Genomic DNA, 27,933 nt, shown 5'->3' with positions numbered 1-27,933 from the left:
ACACCCATCCCACTGTCCTTCTTTCTTGACACTCACCACTATCTGAAACTGTGGGACTGACTAACCCACTCACTTGGTCATTGCCTATCTCCTCACTAAAGGGCAGTTCTGTGAGGGCAAGGCTTCGTCTGTCTGGTTTGCTCCTCAGGCTGGAAAGACCTAGAAGCCAGGACTGTCTGAGTGCCACAAGCACCTAAACATCTTCAATCATCTTTCAAACCTCCAAGGAAACATCAAAAATGCCTGCATTAAAGCCTCATCAGAATAAAAATCTGGAGTGCATAGAGACCACGTATTATATTTGGGGGTTTAAAAATCACTGAAATTACCATCAAATTGGTTGGGGATAAAAGAAAAAAAAAATCACTGAAATCACAAAGTATTAGGTGCGTACCACATTAGTCAACAGGAGGCAAAATGAAAAAGAAAGACAGGAGACAGCTGATCATACAGACATGTCCAGTCCACATTCTCAAATGCAATGTCTAAGAGGATAAATAAACATTAGAGTCTTCAGGCATTTTATAAACTGTGTTAATCAACTGGCATGGGACTTCTTGTTGTTAAGAAGTACAGCTATTTCCTAAACATTGCAGCTTAGAAGGATGGCAAGCTAAACTGATAATATAGTAGTTAAAATGATAATTGATACTGCCTTTATTTTAAATTTTTTTTTTTGGAGACAGAGTCTCGCTGTGTTGCCCAGGCTGGAGTGCAATGGCACGATCTCGGCTCACTGCAACCGCCACCTTCTGAGTGCAAGCAATTCTCCTGCCTCAGCCTCCTGAGTAGCTGGGACTACAGGCATGTGCCACCACACCCGGCTAATTTTTGTATTTTTAGTAGGGATGGGGTTTCACCATGTTGGCTAGGCTGGTCTCAAACTCCTGACCTTAGGTGATCCGCCTGCCCTGGCCTCCCAAAGTGCTGGGATTACAGGCGTGAGCTACTGTGCCTGGCCCAATATTGCCTTTTAGAGTTTGTTGGAGAAATTAGCTAAATTAGTGTGAAAACTGATTATTACCATTAGCTAACTTGAGCAAAGGGCCAGGAAGAATATTTTATTTCACTTTATTAAGAAACAGAAACATCAGTAAAAACATGTTATCAGGAATTAGGCAAAATATAAAATTTTTAAAAACACGTTAAGTTTGACTAGGAATAAATGTATAAATGCATTCAAATATAGTCAGTTGTTAAGATTATGAGCTCTAAAATCAGACTATTAGGGTTTAAATTTCAAACTCCTGACTTATAAGCTACAAAATCTCATAGAACTACTTGGTCCCTCTAATCTTGGTTTTCTCATCGCAAAATGGGAACGTAAAAGTACTCTGGCCTAACAGGGTTGTTTGTAATGATGAAATGAGGTTCTGTTTATATACACGCTAAGAACAGTGTCAGGCACATATGAGTTTTAACAGTTGGGTACCACAAACTAATTTATTAGAAGGAGTACTAATTAAACCCTTGTGAGTCTAGTTTACATATTTTGTTACCTACCCATAAACATGTATTGCCAGTACCCTGTTCTACAGCTTTCAACATTATAACACTAGGTAAACACTTCTACTCACATAGCCTGACACTATTCATTAATGTTTTGGGATGTACCATGGATGTTATAAAAGACATTCTGACACCAAATTATCTGTGGGGTTCCACTTTGCTGGGTTCTTGCAGCAAATATTTCTAGTGGGTCGTAGCAAAGTGCGCCAGCTTTTAACATATTAGATGGATTTTTGACCAAGCCCATGTAATGACTCATACCTAATTTTGTAATGAGTCTTCATGTGTTCCTTCAGCTCTGAGGAGGTCTCGAACTCTTTCTTGCAGGCCTTGCAGACATGCTGCCGGGTTCCAGCCAGCTCCTGGCGGTGCTCCTCCATGTGCACGGCCAGCTGACTCTGTAGAGTAAACTCATCCCCACACTCAGAACAGATGAGATTCTGGAACAGAAAACCCATCGGTGAGCAGAGCAAACCTTTCAAAACCACTCCTTCAAAGAACTGGTATGATCAACGGTTAATACACAAATTAAATGAAAACTACTTGGTCCCTCTAATCTTGGTTTTGATCTAATACTTTCCTCTGGAACAAGCATCACTTTCACCTCTCAAAAATGTATTTGAATATACAAAAATCATTTCTTTATTGGAAGAAAAAGACAGAAACATTGGGAAAAGGGTGAGAGATCGACACAATTTTTGAGCAAAATGAGTTCTGTTTTGAACTGGTGTTGGGTAATGGCACTGGGTCCGCCTATTCTGTGAGCACTTTAGAGAGAAGTAGGATGACCTCAGCACTACAAAGGGTCAGGAAAGAATTCAAACTAAGATTATGGTTTAAGAGACAACCTTGAAACAAAATGACACCTTTCATGTTTTTAATAGATAGATCACATCACTGTCTCGCTTGGTTTAGAGGCAGAGCAGAGCGCAGGCGGTGGCCTGGCTTACTGAGCTTGTGAACCAGGGACCCTCTGAACCAAGGCATGGGGTAACTGCAGAACACACACACACAGGAGTTCAAAGACTCCGAGCAAAAATACAAGAATGATAGCTCAGTAATCTTTAATATATGAGTTCATATTTTGGACATATTTTAACAAATATATTAACATTTATTTCACCTGTTTGGGTTTTTTTTTTTTCTTTTAAAAATGTGGCTACTAGAAAATTTTAAATTACTCATCTTTCACTTAGATGATGCTGGTCTAGATGTTCTACAGCTGGGTCTAGGTTCACCTTAAGGCTGCCAATCACTAGCTAACCTGCTAGTTTGGGTGTGCTGCCCACCCTGAGCCTATGAAACAGGGATAATAACCCCTGCCCTCACAGGGCTGTTACAAGGTTAGACAAAATGACACCTGTAAGACGCTGACTGTGCATGGCCTAGAGTGAGAACTCAATAATTACTTCATCAGTAGCCATTGCTGACTTAGTAAAAATTTTAGTTAATTCACTCATTTGGAGTTCCATCACACAATTACAGTATTTACTTGAATGATCCTCAAAATGAACTGTACAAACATGAAAAAACATGACTTGTCAATGAGCATAAACTGTTATTTCCAAATAAAATACATTGATTTTTTCCTACCAGACTTTTTTCTGATCTGCATATACTAGTCTTGTAAATAAATGTTTGTAAACCTCATTAAAATGAGGCTGTTAATTGATACTACCTCTAGCTACACTGCAGAAAAAGACAAAGAAAAGTGAAATATTTTGAGAAATCCAAAAATCATTTAAATAACTTTAAAGTAGTAGTATTGTATAATAATTTAAGGAAATAATAAACTACTAAATTTTTAGTGACTTGTTGATTAAAAGAAAATTTGTTCTAGGAAACTCCCCACAAAAAAAAATCATAATTTGATGCAGCTCTTAAAAAAAAAAAAACCTCTGCAGTCCTGAATGCATCTGAACAAAATGCACTGCTTTCATTACCAATGATTCCCCACTATGCCTCCTGTCTCAAAATCGCATCACAAAACCCCTCGCAGCCCGCTCCTCTCCGTACTGATACTGCCCTGGCTCACACCCACCCTCTTTTCACTTACTCTTTTACCAAATGATCTGATTCATGTGTTTCAGGGATATCTACATGGATATTACTCAGGCATTTGTTGGATCTGTCTGAGTGACAACCCCAGTTTATGCACAACGTGCTCAGATGGTGCGAGCAGGATCCAGCACCTCCCAGGCCACAGCCAAGACCTGCCAGCTTACAGATGGCTACATCACTGTCTTTCTGCTTTCTTTCCTGCAAGCCAAAAAGAGCCAGGATGCTCATCCCTCCCCCTGCCCGCCCTGGCAACACTTGAGGAAGTCTTCTGCAAGAACAACACCCCATGTATAGTCACAGGCCACTAGGACAACAGGCCTTCCACTTACTGCATTCTCCATACAGAGTTAACATCACGTCTCTCACCTAGAAGCAGAGGCTGTCCTGGGGTAATTCTCATGATGCTAACTGGCCATGGGAAATCATCAAGAGAAACGCATGGCGTTTTAATCTGTCTCCACCTTGCTGAAGATATGATCATCTCTAAAAGACCAGAGCGTGCAATGCTAGGTACTGACTGCCTCAAGGCTGCTCTCCTGTCCAACCGCTGCCCTAGGATGGCAGCGTGTGTTCACCAGACTCCGCGTGTTTGGGATTTTCCCCTTCTCCGAATCCCCTCCAGGATCCAACCCCATCATCATCCTGTCTCCTGTCCTGGCCTTCTCAGAAGCCATGCTTCTTTTCCTAATGCAGTGTGCCTCTGCTGACTTCAGGTACTGCTCAACACACAAAATAAACCCCAAACCCACCCCACAAAACGCTGCTCTTCTCTCAACACTTATAGAACCTGATCCATCACTATTCATTTGTGCATGCTACTGAGATGATCAATAAATGTGAACAATGTCTTCCATGGGAAAGTTGTTTGTGTTGAGTGCGTGTGGGCATGCACGTGTTGTTTCTCCAAACATTCTGTAACACCCCTTAAGTGAAGTGATTTACTCAAAAAATAATGTGACCTTCAATAATTACGTGACTTTGAAGAAAAATTCCTCAGTGATTTAAAAACTGCAGTAATTTTTCCGGTTCACTCTTCTGGGTTTGAGATTTGTTTGGTCAGAGTAGTGACCACTGTGAATTTTAGACTATAAATCTCAATAGAGCAGTAACTAAAAATTAGATTTCAGTGTTCTGAAAGTAAAACTTAAAAATGGAACCCCTTAAACTCAAAAGTTTAATTATAGTTCCTAAGTACATGTAAGAAGACATGTTTACAAGTTATTTTCTAAATCAATTTTAATGAGGCAAACTTTACATATAACAAATGCACCCATTTTAACTGTAACTTTTTACTACTCCAATCCAATGTTGATGATTTCAGAGTTTAACCCTTAGAAAGCAATTTTAGTCCTATTTCCAAGGTTTCAGGGGACCCTGCACTGGTGCCCCCAATACTGTCTGCACCCAACAAACTGCTGGGTGCTTCACCGACTTTCATCTCACTTCATCTTCAACCTCACTGAAGGAGCAACAGCAGCTCCCCCAGACCTCAATGTACCTGCACTTTCTACCAAACGAAGCAGCTTTCTTCAGAAGGCTCTCTGAATGTCCTAAGTGGTGAATAGTTTAAAAAGCAATAATTCCAACAGCTGTCACTAGTTGAACTCTCTACCTGCCAGGAACTGTGCTGGGCCATTTTATGTCTGGAGTAAGTTTCTTGGAGACAATGTATTGTTAGATCATATGAGAGGTTTTTTTTTATTTTGTTTTTTGTTTTTTGATGGAGTTTCACTCTTGTGGCCCAGGCTGGAGTGCAATGGCATGATCTCAGCTCACTGCAACCTCTGCCTCCCAGGTTCAAGCAATTCTCCTGCCTCAGCCTCCCAAGTACCTGGGATTACAAAAACCACGCCTGGCTAATTTTTGTATTTTTAGTAGAGATGGGGTTTCACCATGTTGGCCAGGCTAGTCTTGAACTCCTGACCTCAGGTGATCCACCCGCCTCGGCCTCCCAAAGTGCTGGGATTACAGGCGTGAGCCACCGTGCCCAGCCAGCAATGTCTTTTAATTCACGTACTTACATCTAAAGTAATTATTGGTATCTGAAGGCTGAAGTCTGTCATTATTTGTTGTTCGCTCACTGTTTCTTTTCCTCTGCTTCTCTTCTTCCCTTCCTGGATTACTTTTTAGAATTTCTTAGAATTCATTTTGATTTATTAGTAGTATTTTCGAGCACATTGCCTTGTATGGCATTCTTGGAGATTGTTCTAGGTAGGATTATACATACGGAACTTATCACAATCTACTGGCATTGACATTTTACCACCTTGAGAGAAGTATGGAAAACCTTATTTCCATTCAGAGTCTTGTACCGTTTCCCCTCTTTAAATATCACTGTCCTGAGTATTTCCTCCATGTACACTGAGCACACCAGATGATAATTTCTGCTTCGACCATCAACTACGATTTAAGAATTCATAAGGAGAAGAACAGTGTATTATATTCACCCCAATTTTGTATTCTTACTCATTCTTTTTGTGTTAAGGTTTTCCAGAGAAACAGAACAAAGAAAACGCATGTGCGTATGTGCGTGTGTGTGTGTGTAAATATTTGTTGGCTGGGTGCGGTGGCTCATGCCTGTAATCCCAGAACTTTGGGAGGCCAAGGCGGGTGGATCACCTGAAGTCAGGAGTTCAAGACCAGCCTGGCCAACAAGATGAAACCCCATCTCTACTAAAAATATAAAAACTAGCTGGGCGTGGTGGTGGATGCCTGTAATCCCAGCTACTCTGGAGGCTGAGGCGGAAGAATTGCTTGAACCCAGGAGACGGAGGTTGCAGTGAGCCGACAGTGCCACTGCACTCCAGCCTCGGCAACAGAGTGAGACTCTGTCTTAAAAAAAAAAAAAAAAAAAAAGATATTTGTTGTAAGAAATTGGCTCATGATTATGGAGGCTGACAAGCCCCAAATCTGCAGCGTGGGCTGGCAGATGGAGACCTAGGAAAGTTGATAATGTAAGTGACAACCAAAGGCCGTCTGCGGGAGAATCCCTCTCACTTGGGGAAGTCAGTCTTTTCATTCTATTCAGGTCTTTGACTGAAGGAGGCTCACCCACATCATGGAGGGCAATCTGCTTACTCAATGGTTTAAATGTTAATCTCATCCAAAAACACTCTCCATGTTCACACAGAAAATTAACCACCACACCATTCTTCTTTCTTTTCTGAAGCTCCAAGCCTCCCTCTGGTGTCATTTCCTTTCTGTTTGGAGATCTTTCAGTGATTCTTTAAGGGTAAGTCTGCTAGCAAGAGTTTGTTTTCCTTCATCTAAGAATGTCTTTATTTCTCCTTCGTTCCTGAAGGACATTTACCACATATAGAATTTGTAGCCAGGCATGGTTGCTCACATGTGTAATCCCAGGACTTTGGAGGCAGAGGTGGGAGGATCGCTTGAGCCCATGAGTTCACGACCAGCCTGGGCAACACAGCAAGACTCTGTCTCTAATTTAAAAAAAAAAAAAAAAAAGAAGATTTGTAATTGACAATTCTTTTCTTTCAGCAATTGAAAAATTTTGTGCTATTTTCTTTTAGCTTCCATGGAGGCAGATGAGAAATTTGCTGTCACCTGAATCAGTGTTCTTCTGTAAACAACAGATCATTTCTCTCTAGTGTCTCACAAGATTTTTTTCTTAGGTTTAGTTTTCAAATGTTCATTATGATACGTCTTGGTGCATATTATTTTGGGTTTATCCTGTTTGGAATTATTAAATCTGTGAGTTATGACTTTTACCAAGTCTGGGTCATTTTCAGCCATTATTTCTTCAAATACATTTCCAGCCCCACACTCTTTCTCCTATCCTTCGTGATGACCACGATGCAAATGTAGAATTTTCTGTTACTGTCCCAAAGTTCCCTGAGGCCCTGTTAATTTTTCTATTTCTTTTCTGTTGCTCAGCCTAAGTCATTCCTGCTGCTCTATCTTCAGGTTCTCCTCTGATTCTCCTCTGTCCTCTCTGGTCCACCAGTGAGCCCTTCTGCTGAGTTCTTTAGTTCAATCATGGGCTTTTTCAGTTCTATAATTTCCCTTTGGTTATTTCTTCTATTTCTTTCTTCTATTTTTTTATTTGTTTCAAAACTCATAAAGCATTTTCTTGACAGCTGCTTTAAAGTACTTGTCAGGTAATTCCAATGTCCAGGCCCTCTTCATATTGATATCGCTCTTTCCTTGTTCCAGCAGGGACTGTGCTGGCTCGTGTCTGTGTCCTGGACACTTTGGGTGTTAAACTGTGGGACCAGTTCTTGGGCTCTCCTTTGACCAGCAGTTGCCCTGTTCAGATGCAGTGTAAGGACCAGCAGCAGCGGAGACCCATTTTGCAGAGCCCCACTGACCCCAGAGGGAGGAAAGCACAGTGCAGACTTGTCTGTCTTGCATGGTTCTGTCTCATCACTGATGGGGAGGGAAGCCCAGCTCCCTAATGGACCCACTGACACACTCTGGAGGGAGAATCAGAAAACTGCCTGCTTCTGCTAAGGGAGGATGGAAGGCGGGCTTCCAGATAGGCTCTGCCAACACACTGGGAGGGGAATTCTGTCTCCTCCCTCTGCCAGGAGAATCCCCTTCCTGGATGCAAGGTTAGCTCCCTGCTTGGGCCCAAGCACCGGGGAAATCGAAGTGCTGCCAGCTCCCAAGGGATGGGGGCAGAATGGGATAGAAGTTCAATGCTGCACTCAGCTCCGCTGAGCAGCTTTTCAGTTGGCATTTCACTGGAATTGAGTAAATACCATAAAAAGATTTTCTGTTCTGTTGGACCAACCTTTTCCCAGTACTAGCTAAGGGAAACCAGCTTTTCTTGGAGTGTTTTTCTTCTCCGCTTGTTGGCAGAAGGCTGCAGGCTTCTTCAAAACCCTGTCCAGGTGTCTGGGAGGAAAAAAAGAAACCCAGTCCAGGCACGGTGGCTCACGCCTGTAATCCCAGCACTTTGGCTCACGCCTGTAATCCCACCACTTTGGGAGGCTGAGGCGGATGGATCATGAGGTCAGGACATCAAGACCATCCTGGCTAACACGGTGAAATCCCATCTCTACTAAAAATACAAAAAACTAGCCAGGGGTGGTGGCAGGCGCCTGTAGTCCCAGCTACTCGGGAGGCTGAGGCAGGAGAATTGCTTGAACCCAGGAGGTGGAGCTTGCAGTGAGCAGGATCACGCCACTGCACTCCAGCCTGGGCAACAAGAGCGAAACTCCATCTCAAAAAAAGAAAAAAGAAACCCAGGGAGCTGACGGCCACATTATTCCTCAAGTCCCTCCAATTGTCCGCCACCTCTGATGCCTTTCAGAGTCCTCCTGTGCCTGTTGACTGGTTATCTCTAACAACAGTGATACAGGGGACCCCTAGGAGAAGGAAGCTGCTCCATCGTGGCTGGAACCTTAGAGGTTATTTTTAAATACAATTAAAGGTAAGAAATTATCCCTCTAGTTACTATTAATATGCCATATTCAAATCAATTAACTGAAAAATCAAACACAAAATGCAAACGCAGCAAGGAACGTATTATTTTGACATATAGGGAAAAGACTTATAATTGTGCTCCAATATTGATTCTTCCTTTCTTATGCACTAATAGACTTATTGGCTGAGCATACAGCTAATCAACTCAACACTATTTCGCAGCCACCCCAACCACTAGATCACTGGCCTGATGACTACGTTCTACCCAACCGGATGTGAGCAGGACTGAAATGCATCTTCCAGATCACGCCTTTAAAGAGAAGCAGTGCACCTTCCTCCTCCCGTTCTCACTGTAAACCATGGTTCAGAAGCAAATAACTCAGAGATAGCAAATGAAGATGCTGGACAAGCCTGAGGGCACGGCTGCCCTACCAGCTCTGTACCACATACGCCAGGCTGCCAGGTGAGGCACAGTCACAAACTCTGACCTAAGCATTAACACAACGGTTGGAAAAAAGAGAGCCAACATATTGCCAAAGTGTTATTACAGAACAAGAACAATGAGGCCTTTTTCTCCTCTGCTCATGTAAATCTTGAGCTCAGTATGAGGTTGCTAAGTTCAGGTGGCTGAATATGACAGCCTAACTTCCAGAACCCTTCCCCTGGCAGCACAGACACGCGGTGCCAAGGAGGCAGTGAAGCATCCTCACAGCTCCCTCACCAGCTTCACGCCAGAGTTCAGCAAAGCCTCTTCCATGACTCTTCCCCGCTTTCTTCTCCTGTTAGCACTTATTAATCAAAGACAGCCTGCTGTGTGCTGAAGGGAGAAACCAGAAGCAGGGGTGAGTAGTAACAGAAATGTAAAGTCAAGCGATTTCAGAAAACACATATTTCTCAAAAGCCTTTTCAAAAAAATTTAAAAAGGAGTCAGAAGCGAAGGAATGTGTAAGTTCTTAACCACCACAACAGCGAGAGATGAAGGGAGCTGGAGTTTTACAAACAGAACTGAGGGTTTGGATGAGAGCAGGCTGCACAAAGTTCAGATGATGTGGTCCTACTCAGGAGATCACCGCATAACAAAACCACACAACAGCAGAGGCAGGGACTGAAGCAAACAGCAAAGAATGTGAGCACCACTGTGGGAAGTGATCTGGAAAAGAACCTGGCCCATCTGTGGAAGAGAAAACAGGACGAAAGGAAGGTTTTCAAAATAAGGTATAAATACTTTAGGACATCTGCGAATGACAGATAACAGTTGTTTCTCTTTCCAGTTATGGAGGAAATCACAGTGAATTATTAAAAGGCACATCTGAAGGAACTTCAGAATGGAAAACTGTAAAGCTCACTGTTCTGGTGACCCCTGTAGATGGGTGTAGCCTTAGAGGTAATCTTTACCCTTCATGTCGTCCTCGGGTTGGGCCACCCAGAGCGTGTGGCATGCACAGACGTCTTCAACCACCTTTACCCACCTGTGTCATCCTAACAGAGGGTTCACACACACCCCTCAAGTTTCACCTCTCTGCCTAGACCACACGGCTCAACATGTCGGCTCTCCCACCAAGGTTCCCATGGCCCTGACTCCTTTGTTATTCCACAGCACACGATTCAGAAGCCCCCATCTCCAGGCAAACCACCATCTCCACTCCTCCCAGGGGCTGAGCGGTGGAAAGGAGACCATACCCCTGCCCAGCCCAGACTCCACAACCAGATGGGCTCTCAGCTCCCAGGGCCGCCCATGGATGTGACCCACTCAGGTTCTGCTCCCATTCCCAAAATAGGCCCCCCATGCAGATCTCTAGATGCCTCAGGCCACCCCATGTTTTTGGTGAAGACAGAGTAATGTTTCCATTTCCCAGAGAAATGTGGGCTCTAAGGCCTCAGCCCCAGCCCGTGAACTGAGGCACCGCAGTGCACCATAACAAGCTTATGAGGAGGCCCAAGAATAGGTCACATGTTCAAGGGAAACGGCAGTGCTCCACTCTTGTCCAATAACACCCAGAAACTAGATTGAGGTACTTCAGTTTCAATAACATAATGTCTTTGTGAAGCTAAGTTTCCGCGGTTGCTGTGGTTAAAGATCAAAGATGAAGTGAAGAACCACGTGGAAGAGAAAACTCCAAAATCAATGTGCAAATGACTGTAAATAGGAAATGCAAGGATATAGACACTGTGCAGTACCCAACACACCCGGGTTGGTCTTTCAAATAACTATTAAGTTATTAAGACAGAAATACTTACTAGATCATACAGATCTAACTGGTTAATACACAGACCCTTGGGTTCTGCCTGAAAGTCTATGAAAAACTTCATTAGACACTAAGAAAGCACAGTCTGAGGAAGGCTGGGAACACATGCAAGACATACCAGGAGCTACTCCCCTTCCACCTCCACCTAAGCCCTCTCCCCCTTCCTCCTCCACCTGCACCCGCCTCCACCTGAGCCCTCTTCCACTTCTTCCAGGGTCAAAAGAGAAGTATCTCATCTGTTCAAAACTAACTGCTCCCCTTGTAAAATGCCACTCTTTTCCCCTCCAGATAGGGACCTCTGAAAATGGATATTACAGCAGTGTTAAATTGTGATCACTGTTTTGTGAAATTAAGAACAGTGTCTTTGTTTTTAGGGGCTACATCCTGAAGTATTTAGTGGTAAAATAACGTGAAATCTGTAGCTTACTTGAAAATTGTTCAAAAAAGGGAGAAGAGGGAAGGTGAGATCTGGCAAATTTATCAATTGGTGAGTCCAGGAAAAGGTTATACAAATATCCATTGTACTATTATTTCAAATCTTCACTTAGGATTGGAATTTTTCAAAATAAAAAGTTAGGTGAATATGCCATCACTACATACTATGAGAACAAATAAATGACGGGTGATTTTTTTTAAAAACTGCGCATATGCTAGTTGCAACAACACAGAACCAAAAACTTACTACCCGATTATTATGTGTAGATGAGGCTGCACAGAGAATCAGGGAGGATGGCAGGGAAAACTAACACACACAAATGCATCACTTTCCTACAGGCACGTAACACAACATATGGCCAAAAGACCTCCCTACACAATATCATTAGAATCTTAAAATACTTAAGAAATGTAAAAAGTGTACTGAATCCATAGTAACCAAACATCGCTGATGTTTTCACATTCCGTGTTCTCATAAAGATTCAACATTATAAACATGTTCAGTTCTCCCCTGAATCTAAATATTTAGTACAATAAAAATACCAGCCTATATTTAACTATATAAAATTCTAAATTTCACATGTTATGATAAGCCAGAAAAAGAAAATAAGAACATACAAACATTTATTTCTCATTACAAAGAGAGACACAGCAGAGACACACTAGAAAAGCAGGAAGGCAGCCTGGGAAAGCCGAGGCAACTGGGCAGGCAAGGGTGCAGGAGACGGGCTCTCCTCCGAGTGTACCTGCCTGTGTTACTTTGACTTTTAACAGCTGGTTAATATCCAAATATTCAAAAACTAAACCCCGAGCCTTCTACTCTCCTCTGCTTTGGACTGTGTCTTTTGGTCAGATAATGTAATCTGAAGGAGGGTGGTTAACTGAAGGCCTGGAATCATATGAATAGGAAGGGAGAGGTCCTACATGGCGGCAAACTGAAGTAGGTGACCCTGCTGCCTTCACAAAACCATGGCAGAGGAGGAAGACCATATCTAATTATGCCTGCCATCTGAAGCAGGGTCGGGGGGCTGGCTTGAGAAATGTGGACATCCTGAGGGCTGTTGGATAGGAAGACCATGGGGGTCCCGGCTGAGCAGACGGCTCCTTCAGAGCATCCAGGATGAGAGAGTGAGTAATGATGCCAGTGCTGCCAGGCGCTGGGTTCTGGGAGAGAAGGAGCACACACAGGAACTGGGGAAAGGCCCTGCAAGAGAAGGACCCCACATAGGAATTACGGGGAGGCGGGAAGGCCCTGAGAGAGAAGGAGCCCACATAGGAACTGGGGGAACATGGGGAAGCCCTGCGAGAGAAGTGGTCCACGTGGGAACTAGGGGAAGGCAGGGAGGCCCCGCGGGGATGGGCTACACTGCAGCATCAGTGTGGACACATCCCTTCCATGCGAATTCTGCTCTGCATGTATGAGGATCTGTACCAGGCAGATCCATGTGGGATGTTCCAGACGTGTGGGATATTTTAGAAAATAATTTTAGAATTGGGAAGCATTTCTAATCAAGCCACAAGAACCAGAATCCATAAATGAACAGATTGAAAATTTGAGTCCATGACAATTTAAAAATTTCTGCCAGGAAGAGAAAATAACGAAACCAGAAACCAAGAAATAATTTTGTCACACAAGGCAGAAAAACCTAACTTTCCAGGAATGTAAATACTTTACACAAGTTTGCAAGAATAAGACCAATAATCCCCACACATCCACCTTGCAAAAAAAAAATTATTTAATTAACATAAAAATATTATTCATGGCTAATAAACATGGAAAGATGCTAAACTTCACTCATAATTAAAGAAATATAAATTAAAACAAAAACATACCATCTTTAAATTACCAGATTGGAGGAGACAACTTTTACAACAGAGTATTGAAAATGGTATGGCCGGCCAGGTGCAGTGGCTCATGCCTGTAATCTCAGCACTTTGGGAGGCCAAGGCAGGTGGATCACCTGAGGTCAGGAGTTTGAGACCAGCCTGGCCAACATGGCAAAGCCCTATCTCTACTAAAAATACAAAAATTAGCCGGGCGTGGTGGCAGGTGCCTGCAATTCCAGCTACTCAGGAGGCTGAGGCAGGAGAATCACTTGAACCCGGGAGGCAGAGGTTGCAGTGGGTTGAGATCGTGCCTCTAGCCTGGGCAACAGAGCAAAACTCCATCTCAAAAAAAAAAAAAAAGAAAGAAAGAAAGAAAATGGGCTGGGCACAGTGGCTCATGCCTGTAATCCAATCACTACTTGAGACCAGGAGTTCAAGAGCAGCCTGGGCAACATGGTGAGACCTGATTTCTATTTTTTTTCAAGTAATAATTTTTTTAAAGAGAAAGAAAATGGTATGAAGAAATGAGCAATCTTAAACACCATTTATTGGCTGGAGGATAAACTGACAAAATCTCTTTGGAAAACAATTTGACAATATCTAAATTTTGAATTCACATATCCTTTGACCTAACAACTCCATTTCCAGGAATATATCTCACATTTCTATTAACCCAGGATTTCCTCAACCTCACACTACTGATGTTCTGGGCCAGGTTACTCGTAGCAATGGAGGCTGTGCTGGGCACTGCAGGGTGTTCGGCAGCATCCTCTACTCACAAGATAACAGAAGCATGCCATCCACACCCAGCCCCACAACAGTGATAACCAAATGTCCTCTGGGATACCACACTGCCCATCTTGAGAACTCAAACATGGACAAACATATTTGATCACCATAGCTTTGTTTGGAAAAGGCTGGAAACGACCTATATGCCTAACAGCAGTGACTTGCTAATTATGATACACATATAAACAATATAATACCATGCATCTGTTAAAAAGAAAGCGACAGCTCTCTGATTAACAGATGTGGAATTACACTTAAGACACATAGTTAACTGATGAAAAGGCACAGAATATTATGGGTTGACTAATAATGGTACAGAGGAGATTTGTATAGGCATAGAATGTCCCTGGAAGGATACAGAAGAAACTGCTAATGAAAGTTGTTTCTGAGGAGCAAAACTGGAACTTAGGAACCCAAAGGAGATGTAACTTTTTGCTCTCTATAGCCTTCTCTATTGTTTGATTTCTTACTGTGTGCACGTAGGACTTATACCAAAATATATTAATACACCATTATTTAATACATTTTCTGCTTTTAAGAAATTAAACTGGCCAGGCACAGTGGTTCATACCTGTAATCCCAGCACTCTGGGAGGCTGAGGTGGACAGATCACTTGAGGTCAGGAGTTCAAGACTAGCCTGGCCAACATGGCGAAACCCCGTCTCTACTAAAAATACAAAAATTAGCTGGATATGGTGGGGCACCTGTAATCCCAGCTACTCAGGAGACTTGAGACAGGAGAATCACTTGAACCTGGGAGGCGGAGGCTGCAGTGAGCCGAGATCACGCCACTGCACTACAACCTGGGGGACAGAACATGACTCCTCCCCCTCCAAAAATAAATAAAAATATAAATATAACTATAGCCATTTTCAAATAGCACTATCGATAAGTGACACAGGCATTCCTAAACTGTGCAAGAGAAGGTGTTAAATTGACATGTACTTTCTAGAATGTCATATGGCATTCTATAAAGAACTTGAGGGAAAAAAGTCCTATTTGTTAATTCAATTAATCTAACTGTAGAAATCTGTCCTAAGGAAATAATTAAAGATGCATAAGAAGATTCATATGCAAAGATATATTACTTACAATATTAAAAAATATAAACAATGTAAATGTTAAACAATGATGAAAATTATTAAATTTTATTATGCTAAATCCAGATGCTGAAGACTTTTTTTTTTTGTAGTGACAGTCTATGTTGCTCAGGCTAGTCTCAAAATCCTGAGCTCAAGTGCCTCGGTCTCCCAAAGTGCTCGGATTACAAGCAGGAGCTGCCACACCCACCCAAGATACTGCAGATTTTAATAATTTAAAATATTAATATTTGATAATGAGTGATAACTTTTATGAGTGAAAAGAGGGAGTATGTATTTACAATATGTTATGGAAAAAGGTAGGTTACAAAAGTAGTCTGTATAATGACATAATCCTATTTTTGTATTTAAAAAACTATTTTAAACATAAACTATTAAGAAAAGCATGTATAGAAAAAACAGTTTGAAATACCACAAATGTATTCTCTCCACATAGTATGTTTTCTTTCTTATAATTTTTTTTAACTAATTGATTTTTAAATTGGTAAGTAAAACTGTACATATTTATGGTGTACCACATGTTTTGGTATAAGTATACGTTGAGGAATGGCTAAATCAACCTAGTTTGCATGTGTTATCTCACATATATATTTCTTGTGGAGAGAACACTTAAAATCTACTCTCACAGCAATTTTATTTTTCTTTTCTTTTCTTTTTTTTTTTTTTTTTAAAAGACAGAGTCTTGCTCTGTTGCCCAGACTGGAGTGCAATAGCATGATCTCAGCTCACTGCAACCTCCACCTCCTGGGTTCAAGTGATTCTCTTGCCTTAGCCTACTGAGTAGCTGGGATTATAGGTGCCTGCCACCACGCCTGGCTAATTTTTGTATTTTTAATAGAGACAGGGTTTCACCATGTTGACCAGGCTGGTCTTGAACTCCTGACCTCAGGTGATCTGCCCACCTCGGCCTCCCAAAGTGCTGGGATTACAGACGTGAGCCACCGTGCCCAGCCAGCAATTTTCAAACATACAATGTATTCTTATTAACTTAGTCCCCATGATGTACAACAGATCTCTTGAACTTACTCCTCCCGTCTAACTGAAATATTGTGGCCTTTGACCAACATCTCCCCAACCCCCCCATTCCCCAGCCTCTGGTAACCACCACCTTGCTGTTTCTATGTGTTCAGCTTTGTTAAAGTCCACTATGGGTGGTTTTAATGTTACCTTTTTTACTAATTTTTTTCCAAAATAAATATGCATTACTTGTATTATAAGATTTTAAGAGATAAAAATAAATTACTTTAAAATAAAAATTAAAGACATTGATAAAAACAGGATCCAAAATCACGTAGAAAGTATGAAGTCAGGCTGGGTGTGGTGGCTCACACCTGTAATCCCAGCATTTTGGGAGGCCATGGCAGGTGGATCACCTGAGGTCAGGAGTTCAAGACCAGCTTGGCCAACATGGCGAAACCCCATCTCTACTAAAAATACAAAAATTAGACAGGCGTGGTGGCAGGCATCTGTAATCCCAGCTATTCGGGAGGCTATGGCAGGAGAATCCTTTGAACCCAGGAGGCGGAGGTTGAAGTGAGCTAAGATGGCGCCACTGCACTCCAGCCTGGGCAACAAAAGCGAAACTCCATCTCAAAAAAAACAAAGTGTGAAGTCAGCTTTCACAATGTAAATTTTATACAGGTGCCTCCTGATTTACGATGGGATTACATCCTGATAAACCCACGGTGAACTGGAAATATCACAAGCCAAAAGCGTGTGGCTGACAGGGAGCTGCAGTTCGCTGCCTCTGCCTAACATCACAAGAGAAGTAAGGTTTCTAAGAAATGTGTTTGCTTTCACACCACCGTAAAGTCAAAACACATTAAGTCTAAACCATCTTCAGTCAGGGATCATCTGAATATGCAATTTCAATACTGTGTTTTTCTGTCTCCGGAAGAAAATATACCAAATAGTTATCAGTAATTATCTCAGAATTAGAGATGACTTTCTCCTTTAACTTTCTGTATCTTCCTAATTTTCTATAGTAATAATGCAAAGGGGGAGTTCAGAGAAGGTTTTCTTTTTCTTTTTTTTTTTTTTTTGGTAGAGATGGGGTCTCACTATGTTGTCCAGGCTGGTTTCAAACTCCTGGCCTCAAGCAATTTTCCTGTCTCAGCTTCCCAAACGCTGGGATAACAGGCATGAGCCACTCCACCTGACCAAGGAGGAGCATATTTTTTAAGCCATAGTCATTGGCACTTTAGATTCAGCCCCCGCCCCAGCACTGTGACCTGTCATCCTTAAGCTGTCCTAGACATTGCGCCTGTGGAGCTACCACGAGTGGTCACTTTGGTGTATAAGCTGCTTTGGGCCATGATGAAATGATTCTCTTCCCTCAGATTCTCACAGATCAGAAGACCCAGGAGTAAGCAAGGAGATCCTACCATGTTCAGAAGCAGAAAAGTTACTTTTGGCCATGGCAGAATCGTATAAAAGTTAGTTTCTGTTTACAAAGAGGGGGGTGAGGCACCAGGAGGAGCCTCTGCCAGCCAAGTGGATATATTTTGATCCTTCAAATATACTACATATTAAGATGTCTCTACCCTAAGGCATTGACAGGGCCAGCAAATGAAATGTCTTATCAGTCAACTGGTATCAAGGCAAATCTAATGACAATTCACTCCTTGAAATCTACACAAAAGGTTTTTAAAACGAGTTTATATCTAAAATCCTCCTGACTCATAATCAGATGTATTTTAACAATCAGTTAACAAAGTATATGCAAAATGATGACGATTACCTCTTCCTTTTCATGTAGCATAATATGCGCTTTGAGACTAGCCACTCTGGAGAATTTCTTGTTACACACAGGGCAGGTAGGGTCTTCCCCGCTGTGAGTGCATTTATGAAGTGTCAGGTTGAATTCAACATTAAATGTTTGGGGGCACTGGTCACATCGATGTGGCTATTTGGAGAGAAAAGTGAAGAAGCCACTGAAATACAATCTTTTTACAGATGCTTGTTCAACAAATGTTATGAAAATATTAACAAGTACCATAATGTACAGACAATCTACAGAAACTTCTGAAGTCTCCTCTGGCCCTTAAGTCAATAAATCCAAAATAAACACAGTAAAGCACCTGATAGAATTACTGAAAGGATTATAAGGATGAAAACACATACATACATGTAAGAAATATTTCTAATAAGAAATGCTGTATATAAGCTGTTTTCTTTCAGTGAGTATAAGTGTTTGACAATGAAACACCTTTCAAAGATAACCTTTAAAACATGCTATTAAAACATTTCTGCGCCCAGGCACGGTGGCTCACGCCTGTAATCCCAGCACTTTGGGAGGACGAGGTGGGCGGATCACTTGAGCTCAAGAGTTCAAGACCAGCCTGGCCAACACGGTGAAACTCCATCTCTACTAAAAATACAAAAATTATCCAGGTATGGTGGCGGGTGCCTATAGTCCCAGCTACTTGGGAGGCTGAGGCAAGAGAATCGCTCAAACCTGGGAGGCCAAGGTTGCAATGAGCCAAGATTGCACCACTGCATTGCAGCCTGGGCAAGAGGGCGAGACTCTGTCTCAAAAAAAAAAAAAAAAAGTTTCTTTCTCCATGTGTTTGCATGATATGGGTTTGTGTTGAACATCTAAGTATGCATGCTTACATTTGCTGTTTGTAAGAGTGTATGGATACTGCTGTAAAATGAACACAGAAAGAAACATATTCTAATAATGTATTCTCAAAGTTTTCTTCCAAACATTTTCTCTGTCAAACTCTTCTATTCATTGAAATAATAGTTTATGATGAAGCTTTTTTTTAAAATAAAAAAAGAAAAAGCTGCATATAAATTTATTGGATTGTAGTCTCTGAAAAATTTCAACTCATTAAGTTGGATTTTTCCCTTCTATTTCTGACCAAATCCACTATTATAAACAAAATCACTTCAAGCAGGCCGGGGGTGGTGGCTCACGCCTGTAATCCAAGCACTTTGGGAGGCCGAGGCAGGCGGATCACCCTGAGGTCAGGAGTTCGAGACCAGCCTGGCCAACACGCGAAAGCCTGTCTCTACTAAAACCCTAAAAATGAGCCAGGCATGGTGGCGCGTGCCTGTAATCCCAGCTACTCGGGAAGCTGAGGCAGGAGAATTGCTTGAACCTGGGAGGAGGAGGTTGCAGTGAGCCGAGACTCCAGTCTGGGCAACAGAGTGAAACTCATCTCATAAAAAAAAAAAAAAAAAAAAAAACTTCAAGTAAAATAATCATAAAAAATTTTACTAGATTTTAATAGAGTTGCTTATCAAGGTCTAAGATTTTCCCAAAATGGAAGGTATTCTGCTATTCACTTGTAAAAAGATAATCACCAGTATTTATCTCTGAAGTAACAAGCTCCTAATGAGGAATAAGTCAGTATCTTCAGATTGCCAAACCTGAGAAAATAATGCTGGTGCATACTGGTATATTATATTTATATTATATTATCATAGCTACAGCAGCACCATTTGTGCTGAAAGTCAAGCCTGAGATGGTCATATCCTGTTCTCTAAATGAGGTCCCTGGTGTTTTTCTGGTTTCAAATGGCTCACTAGCTTACATGCTCCTACCTAGAGAAAAGTTGACAATCACTTTTTTAATTACAGTTTTAACTGCCACTTTCCATCTATTAGGCAAATCATTCCATTAAGGTACTAAAATTCTTGACATATCCCACAAGAGGTACTGCAAAAAATAGTTCAAATTTCTATTTAAGATAATATTTAATATTGCTGCCTCCTGAAATACAACCTAAAACATCTAGAATACCATTTTTAAATGCAAGATCACTTAAAGATAAAACTCCCCACTGGAGAAAAATACTTCAAAACACAAACTTCTGTGTTCAGTCATACAGGAAATTGAAACTACTTTTAAAAAGTCATATTTATTTGTCCACAAATAAATAACTACAAATTCACCAGGACAAGCTCTCACTCTCTCGCCTTATCAAATAATAGCTAGGAATACAACTACAACTTTTAAAAAGGCCAAAATATTTATTTGTAGAATATAAAATGTTTTACTATTTAGGAACCTAAATTAAAATAAAAGTTTTGATTTTACTTGTTCATTTTTACAATACCTCCAGTTTCAACGCTCACATTCCTGACATCACCTTTGAAAATACATACCTTGTCATTTCGCTCGTGATCCCTCATGTGGCGTTGAAACTGGGATTCTTTTGGAAAAGATAGTAGACAGATTTCACATTTATGGAAGTTTGGAACTTGATAGGCATAATTAGTGTTCTCCGCATTCAATGTTAAAACTCCATCTATAAAATTGCATAAGTATAGACAATAAATACCAGTTGTTATTCTCATCACATAAATAAAACCAGATTATTGGTTATTGTTTAAAAACCAAATTATCTCAGAGATTTATGAGAGATTTTAGATGAAATTAATGATATACTGAATTTTTTTAATTGACATGTTTTAAAGTTAGAAATAAGAAATGTTGAGATGACTAAGATATGGGACAACAGAATTCTAAACACATCTTGGTGGGCTTTTCAGAAGCTTAAACTAAATTCCTGAGGCTTCACAGCCACACACACCAAAACACACAAAAGCCATAATGATGCTTCTTAAACCATGTGAGCCTACTGTATAGTGTTTCAAAGTCACTACAAACCACTGACGCATTTTACCTCCAAATCACTTTAAGATTTCATCAATAATCCACATTGTTTCTTAAATCACTCAGTAAACAAAACTCTAGTAGAAATATTAAAGACTTTAAATGCTAATTCACAAACTCAATGTCTCAAAACTGCTGCAAAACAAGATTAAGTAAAAAAGAAAAACTGCCACGCACAGTGGCTCATGCCTTTTATTTCAGCACTTCGGGAAGACAAGGCAGGAGAACTGCCTGAGGCCTGGAGTTCAAGACCAGCCTGAGCAACGCAGTGAGACCCCATGTCTACTAAAAAATTAACTAGGCATGGCAGCACGTATCTGTAGTCATACCTATTCGGGAGGCTGAAGGGTCTCTTGAGCCCAAGAGTTTCGGGCTGTAGTGACCTATGATCGCACCACTGCACCCCAGCCTGGGCCACAGAGCAAGACCCCGTCTCTTAAAAATAAAACCTTTGCTCTCTCATATATAGACATGGCTTAGGAGGTTCAGGAAGACAAGAGATTGCAATGCCTCAGACAACCCTCAATTTTTACAAAGAGTTTCTATAAACCCACCCAGGTAAAGTGCTTTTAACTTAAAAGTATTTTCAAATAAGACTATATATGACAAATAACATATCACAGAATAATCATAAAACTTGTCAAAAATGCCATAATAAAGATGCCCTAAATCTCTACAATTTTTAAAAATAAATATACTTCAAGTGTTATAATTTGGACATAAATATGTAATATACTTTGCTATGTAAAGACCAGAAATATGTTGCACACAGCTATTTGTATCAAATTTGATCCAAAAATATTAGACTTCAGAAACTTGGGAGTAGAGTACGGGGTAAGCTGAAGAACCAAGTAGCTCAAGAAAGCCCCTTGTTCTCAAGAGTTTGTATGGTAAACACAGGCACTCGAAATGTTCTATAGACCTTGAAATCTTTGTTTTGAGAAAACAGCCTGCAGTTCCCATTTCTGCCAAAAGTCTCCTGGCCAAAGGTTGAATCTGCTTTGTAGCAAGGACCTGGAGATTCCAAAAGACAGGAGGTAGGTGAAGCCCAAGTGGGAGGGGCACAGAGACAAGGTGGAGGAAGTCAGCAACAGCTGCAAACATTGTTCTGCAGAACCTTGAGAAATGGCAAATTCCGGCTTCAAGAAATACAATTCAATTCAAAAGACTGCAACTTCAGACATAAAAAGTGAGTCTACTAAGAAAAAGATATGCATAATTTTTATTCCATTTATTCTTAACTATATTCACATCCTGTTCAAAGACCATACTTTCAAAATTTCTACACTAAAACTAACAGCAAATGTTTTATGACTTCCCAGGCCCAAATCAAATGATTGTGAGGGCCGGGCGTGGGGCCTCACGCCTGTAGTCCCAGTACTTTGGGAGGCGGGAGGCCGAGGCGGGCGGATCACGAGGGCAGGAGATCAAGACCGTCCTGGCTAACATGGTGAAACCCTGTCTCTACTAAAAATACAAAAAAAAAAAAAAAAAACAGCCAGGCATGGTGGTGGGCGCCTGTAGTCCCAGCTACTCGGGAGGCTGAGGCAGGAGAAAGGCGTGAACCTGGGAGGCGGAGCTTGCAGTGAGCTGGGATCGCACCACTGCACTCCAGCCTGGGGGACAGAGCGAGACTCCGTCTCAAAAAAAAAATTAATAAATAAAAATAAATAAAATGAAATAAAATGATTGTTGGGACCCTAGCAATTGATATACAATTCCCTTGGAAAACTATGTAGTATGGTAAAAAATAGCTTCGAGGTTAGGAAGAGACAAATAAAATGTCTGTTGAAAATTGGGTTTTCAGAACACAGTCACAAGTGTTTTAACCTAAAGGCTGAGTACATTAATAAAAGAGCTCCTCAACTTAATTTCTGAAATGCAAAATTAAAAAGCTATCTCAGGATGATAAAACAATTTTCACAGCCTCTATGTTGAAACTACTTAATATGCTGCCCAAAAATGAGAAGGAATTAACTGAAATTGATAGATAAAACCCTAGGAGACATGGACTATACATTTAAAATTGAAAAATGATGTTGAGGCCAGGCACAGTGGCTCATGCCTGTAATTCCAGGACTCTGGGAGCCCAAGGTGGGTGGATCACCAGAAGTCAGGAGTTTGAGACCAGCCTGGCCAACATGGTGATACCCCCTTCTCTGCGAAAAATACAAAAATTAGCCGGGCTTGATGGCACACGCCTGTAATCCCAGCTACTAGGGAGGCTGAGGCAGGAGAATCGCTTGAACACAGGAGGCAGAGGTTGCAGTGAGCCAAGATTGCGCCACTGCACTTCAACCTGGGCAACAGAGGGAGGCTCCATCTCAAAAAAAAAAAAAAAGAAAGAAAAATGTTGTTGCTTTACTTATGAATTAAGACTTTTCCAGAAAAAGAGTTACCTTAAGAAGCAAGACTTTGCACCTTAACAAACTCAAAACATAATTATTATTTCAGTAAGTCTCTTCTTCCAAACAGTGATGTAACACAGTATTAATCTGGTTCAGACACAAACTTAAAACAATAATTCAAATTAAAGTATGACTGGAAAATTGTTTAAAAACAACAACATGGTTTAGTTTCCATACTGAGCATAATTTGGAAACCCAATGGCGGTCTAGACTCTTGCTCTGCCTAGGGGCACACCTTTGTACAGGGAGCCAGTTCCCTTCACTCTGCGGAAGCACCTTCCGCCCTGACACCTTCCTGCCAGGACGTGGTGGCCTCCACTGTCCCCACTTCGCTTGCTTTCCTTCTGCTCAGAGTCGGCCCTTTCTGGGCAGTGTCCCAGGCCTCAAATAACACCTTTGGTCCATCATGCCTTCAAGTTCATTCAAACTTCTGGTCCCCAGAGTATCTGTTGTTCAGAAAGAGGTCTATTAAATTAATGCATCCTGGCTGGGCATGGTGGCTCATGCCTGTAATGCCAGCACTTTGGAAGGTGGAGGCAGAAGAACTGCTTGAGGCCAGGAGTTTGAGACCAGTCTGGGCAATATAGCGAGACTCTCTCTAGTTTTTAAGAAGAGAGAGTCTTTAATTAATGCATCCTTAGATAAGGGCTTTTAACTGAGAGGAGCCCCAGCAAGGCTGCAGGAGACTGCGAACTCTGCTGGAACAGCATACCCACGCCTGCACATGTGCACACGTCTCCACACACCTCCATTGTGCAGGGGTCTCTGCAGCCACAGAGGTTATCAAATCCACTAGGGGACCAGTGATCAAAGAAAGATGTGATCAAATGAATGACTGCCTCTTCATGGGATGGCCTTCTGGGGGATAGCTGATTTTTTTTTTAAGATGGAGTCCCACTCTGTTGCCCAGGCTGGAGTGCAATGGCGCAATCTCCGCTCACTGCAACCTTCACCTCCCGGGTTCAAGTGATTCTCCTGCCTCAGCCTCCCAAGTAGCTGGGATTACATGTGTGCGCCACCACACCTGGCTAATTTTTGTATTTTTAGTAGAGATGCGGTTTCACCAATGTTGGTCAGGCTGGTCTCGAGCTCCTGACCTCGTGATCCACCCTCCTCTGCCTCCCAAAGTGCTGGGATTACAGGCATGAGCCACCATGCCCAGCCCCAGCTGCATTTTTTTTAAAGGCAGCTAAAAGAAGGACTTGAGGTTTTTAGCAGCATACATTCCTAATGCCTCCCAAGTCAGAATAGGTATTCTCTGCCACTCACGCACAAACACACATACCAAAATATGCACAAAGCTGCCTGTGTTTAACTGTTATCAAATCTAAGATTTAGAACAGTACTTTTCAGCTATGTGTTTCTGCCGCCTAAGAAGACAGAGGGTAGGTCACTGTAAGAGTTCACGGTACACAGGGGGTGCATATGTAGAATTCCAAGGCAGTTTACCCACACAGCCACCTCACACATAAAAATATGACCACTGTTTGCTTTAATTATTCACCCTTTCTGCTACCAAGAACTTTAAACTATCAAAATTAAACAAAAACTGATTGCACAATGATCAGAAAATGAGCAGCTTTGTTTGCCTTAAGTAGAGACTAGTTTCAAAATCAGTTTAAGGCTTTACATAAATATTCTAAGTAGAATAATAGCTGTCTACCACCCCAAAAATAAGAAAGCCTATCTCACAGTTGTGCGGAATAAATAAGACAATGTTTCCTGTAGCTACTGGGACAAGGGCCTGCCAATAACTTAGGACCATGGCCATCTCTTTGTTCAATGCCCTACCCATCACTCCATAATCCTGCTATTCCATGACTGTATTCAGGCCTGGTTTGTCATGACTTGGAACTAGATAAGCTATCTTAAAAATTGCTCTTCTACCCCAATCAGGCCCAGCAATCAGGCTAACCAGCTAAATCTTAATGGCAAAGGTCTTTTATTCCCCACCTAGAGACCCTACATTGATTTATACAAAATGTCTACTGGATACCAAGTTCCAACAAAACTTATTGCATTTATAGCATTCCATGGATTTAACTCAAATTGGCCTCTTATGACAAACTCTTAAGCAGTGTGCATTTAAAATCTCAGTTATCCATAAATGTTAATGATGTATTTCATATTAAAATGAGAGATATAACAGTTTCAGTTTCTGAGTACTTTCTAAAATAACTGACCTAACCCCCAGGCTTTTCATGTTTTTGTTTTTACATTTTGAATAAAAATCGTTCTAAAATATGGTTGATCTTCCTCACTCTGCTCTCAGTGTGCACCACCCTCAGATCCCTACTCCGTCACCCACTATTCCTCCAAGACAACAGCCCTCTGGCCAGGCACCCACACTGCTCCCACCCTCTCATCTGGAGACCAGATGCTGTCGTCACAAGTATGCCTGGAACACCTGACAGGCATCAGGCCACTCCAGATTGCTACCACTTTAGGTCATCTCTACCATCCTTTCTCTACTTTTCCTTTTTTTTGAGATGGCATCTCACTCTGTCACCCAGGCTGGATTTCAGTGGTGTGATCTCCACTCACTGCAACCTCCACCTCCCAGGTTCAAGCGATTCTCTTGCATCAGTCTCTAGAGTAGGTGGGATTACAGGCATGTGCCACCATGCCTGGCTAATTTTTGCATTTTTAGTAGAGACAGGTTTCGCCACGTTGGTTAGGCTGGTCTCGAACTCCTGACGCCGCCTCGGCCTCCCAAAGTGCTGGGATTACAGGAGTGAGACACTGCACCCGGCCTCTTCTTTAATTTAAAACTCCCTTCTACCTTCTTCCCTGTGCTGGTATTACAGGCGTGAACCACCGCGCCCAGCCTCTTCTTTTATTTAAAACTCCCTTCTACCTTCTTCCCTGTGCTGGGATTACAGGCGTGAGCCATTGCGCCCGGTCTCTTCTTTACTTTTTTCCTTTTTTTTTGAGACGGAGTCTCCCTCTGTAGCCCAGGCTGGAGTGCAGTGATGCAATCTTGGCTCGCTGCAACCTCCACTTCCCAGGTTCAAGTGATTCTCCTGCCTCAGCCTCCTGAGTAGCTGGGACTACAGGTGCACGCCACCACGCCGGGCTAATTTTTGCATTTTTAGCAGAGACGGGGTTTCACCGTGTTAGTCAGGATGGTCTCGAACTCCTGACCTCGTGATCCGCCCACCTCTGCCTCCCAAAGTGCTGGGATTACAGGCGTGAGCCACTGTGCCCGGCCTCTTCTTTACTTTTATTTAAAACTCCCTTCTACTTTCTTCCCTGTTTCTACTGCTCCTCCCACATTTGTCAGCGTTCAGGTTTTAACACAGCTGGACTTTATCCGGTGAAACTCTGAAGTGTTTGGATCCTGGAGCCCTTTTTGCTTCACAAAGCCTGGCATGTAATGTGTACCTAACAAATACACATTAAATATTTGGAAATAGATAGGCGCTAATGGCTTTTTTTTTTAAAACCTCTTCCCAGTTGTCTGAAGCTCCCAAAACCAATTTATCTGATTCCCACCTTTCAGCCTCACCCGCTCATGCCCTCCACCTCAAAACTGCCTACATTAGATTTAATCTTTTTCCAGCTTGTTAAGTACCCTTTGACTATTCTTATTTTATACACACATACCTGGGCCATGTGGTTGTTCCCAGGAGCCAGCTGAAATAAGTCTGCATTATTTTCTTTGCAGAGTCCCTCAGAAAGCCAAATGCTAGGACTGGGTAACAGCACCAGCCACAGGCACCTGCTTTCTTCCAAGAAGGAGCTCTCACCTGTCACTCAAAAGCACCTGCACTGAGAAGTTGAGAGAACCAGAGAAGACTCCTGCCCTTTCTGAATTTTACCAATTATCTATTCAAATGTATTTACTCATAAGTGGGTACTCAAATGGAAATGAAATGTAACTCATATGGAAAATTCATCCCTAACCTGTATTCAACAGGAAAAGTAATATGTTCTGAATGATATCGCTTTTTTTTTTTTTTTGAGATGGAGTTTCACTCGTTGCCCAGGCTGGAGTGCAATGGCGCGATCTCTGCTCACCGCAACCTCCGCCTCCCAGGTTCAAGCGATTCTCCTGCCTCAGCCTCCCGAGTAGCTGGGATTACAGGCATGTGCCACCACACCCAGCTAATTTTGTATTTTTAGTAGAGATGGGGTTTCTCCATGTTGGTCAGACTGGTCTCGAACTCCCGACCTCAGGTGATCTGCCCATCTCAGCCTCCCAAAGTGCTGGGATTACAGGTGTCAGCCTTCGCACCAGGCTATGGTATCACTTCTTAAAAAAAAAAGTTGGGGGGGTGGAGCAGAGTTACACCATGCATTTGCTTGTATATTCAAAAAATGTTCCTCTAAAACCACAGAAAAAAAGTAGCATTGGTTCCCTGTGAAAAAGGCAACTATCTGACTGGGAATGGGGGCTGGTAAGGGAGAGGTACATAATTATCACGGGTGAAGGTTGAATGGTGATAACGTATTAACAAAAAAGAATTAAACATGAAAGAAAATAAACTTTATGGGGGGTGGGGGGAAGGCCAGTCATATTGTCCGTGCCCTTGTGGATAAGA

At 42.0% G+C, this 27,933-nt stretch overlaps 1 protein-coding gene across 8 annotated transcripts in view; it reads right to left on the bottom strand.

Annotated features, from left to right (window-relative positions):
* Positions 1-27,933, bottom strand: part of ZNF236 (zinc finger protein 236) — a 151,759-nt gene that overhangs the window by 104,010 nt on the left and 19,816 nt on the right. For 7 of the 8 annotated variants that reach the window (XM_054460242.2, XM_063653850.1, XM_063653851.1 and 4 more), the window contains 3 exons: positions 20,471-20,613; positions 18,096-18,260; positions 1,771-1,949 (listed from right to left, as the gene is read on the bottom strand). In XM_054460242.2, the coding sequence (XP_054316217.1) occupies positions 1,771-1,949; positions 18,096-18,260; positions 20,471-20,613 (487 nt within the window). Of the gene's footprint in view, positions 1-1,770; positions 1,950-6,916; positions 7,011-18,095; positions 18,261-20,470; positions 20,614-27,933 lie in introns of those variants that run through there. The other variant, XM_063653849.1, reaches the window with a different exon arrangement.

The sequence above is a fragment of the Pongo pygmaeus genome, chromosome 17 (assembly GCF_028885625.2).
Source record: "Pongo pygmaeus isolate AG05252 chromosome 17, NHGRI_mPonPyg2-v2.0_pri, whole genome shotgun sequence".
Lineage (NCBI taxonomy): Eukaryota > Metazoa > Chordata > Mammalia > Primates > Hominidae > Pongo > Pongo pygmaeus.
Note: the sequence above shows the minus strand (reverse complement) of the source record. Positions and strands in the feature narration are given on the sequence as shown.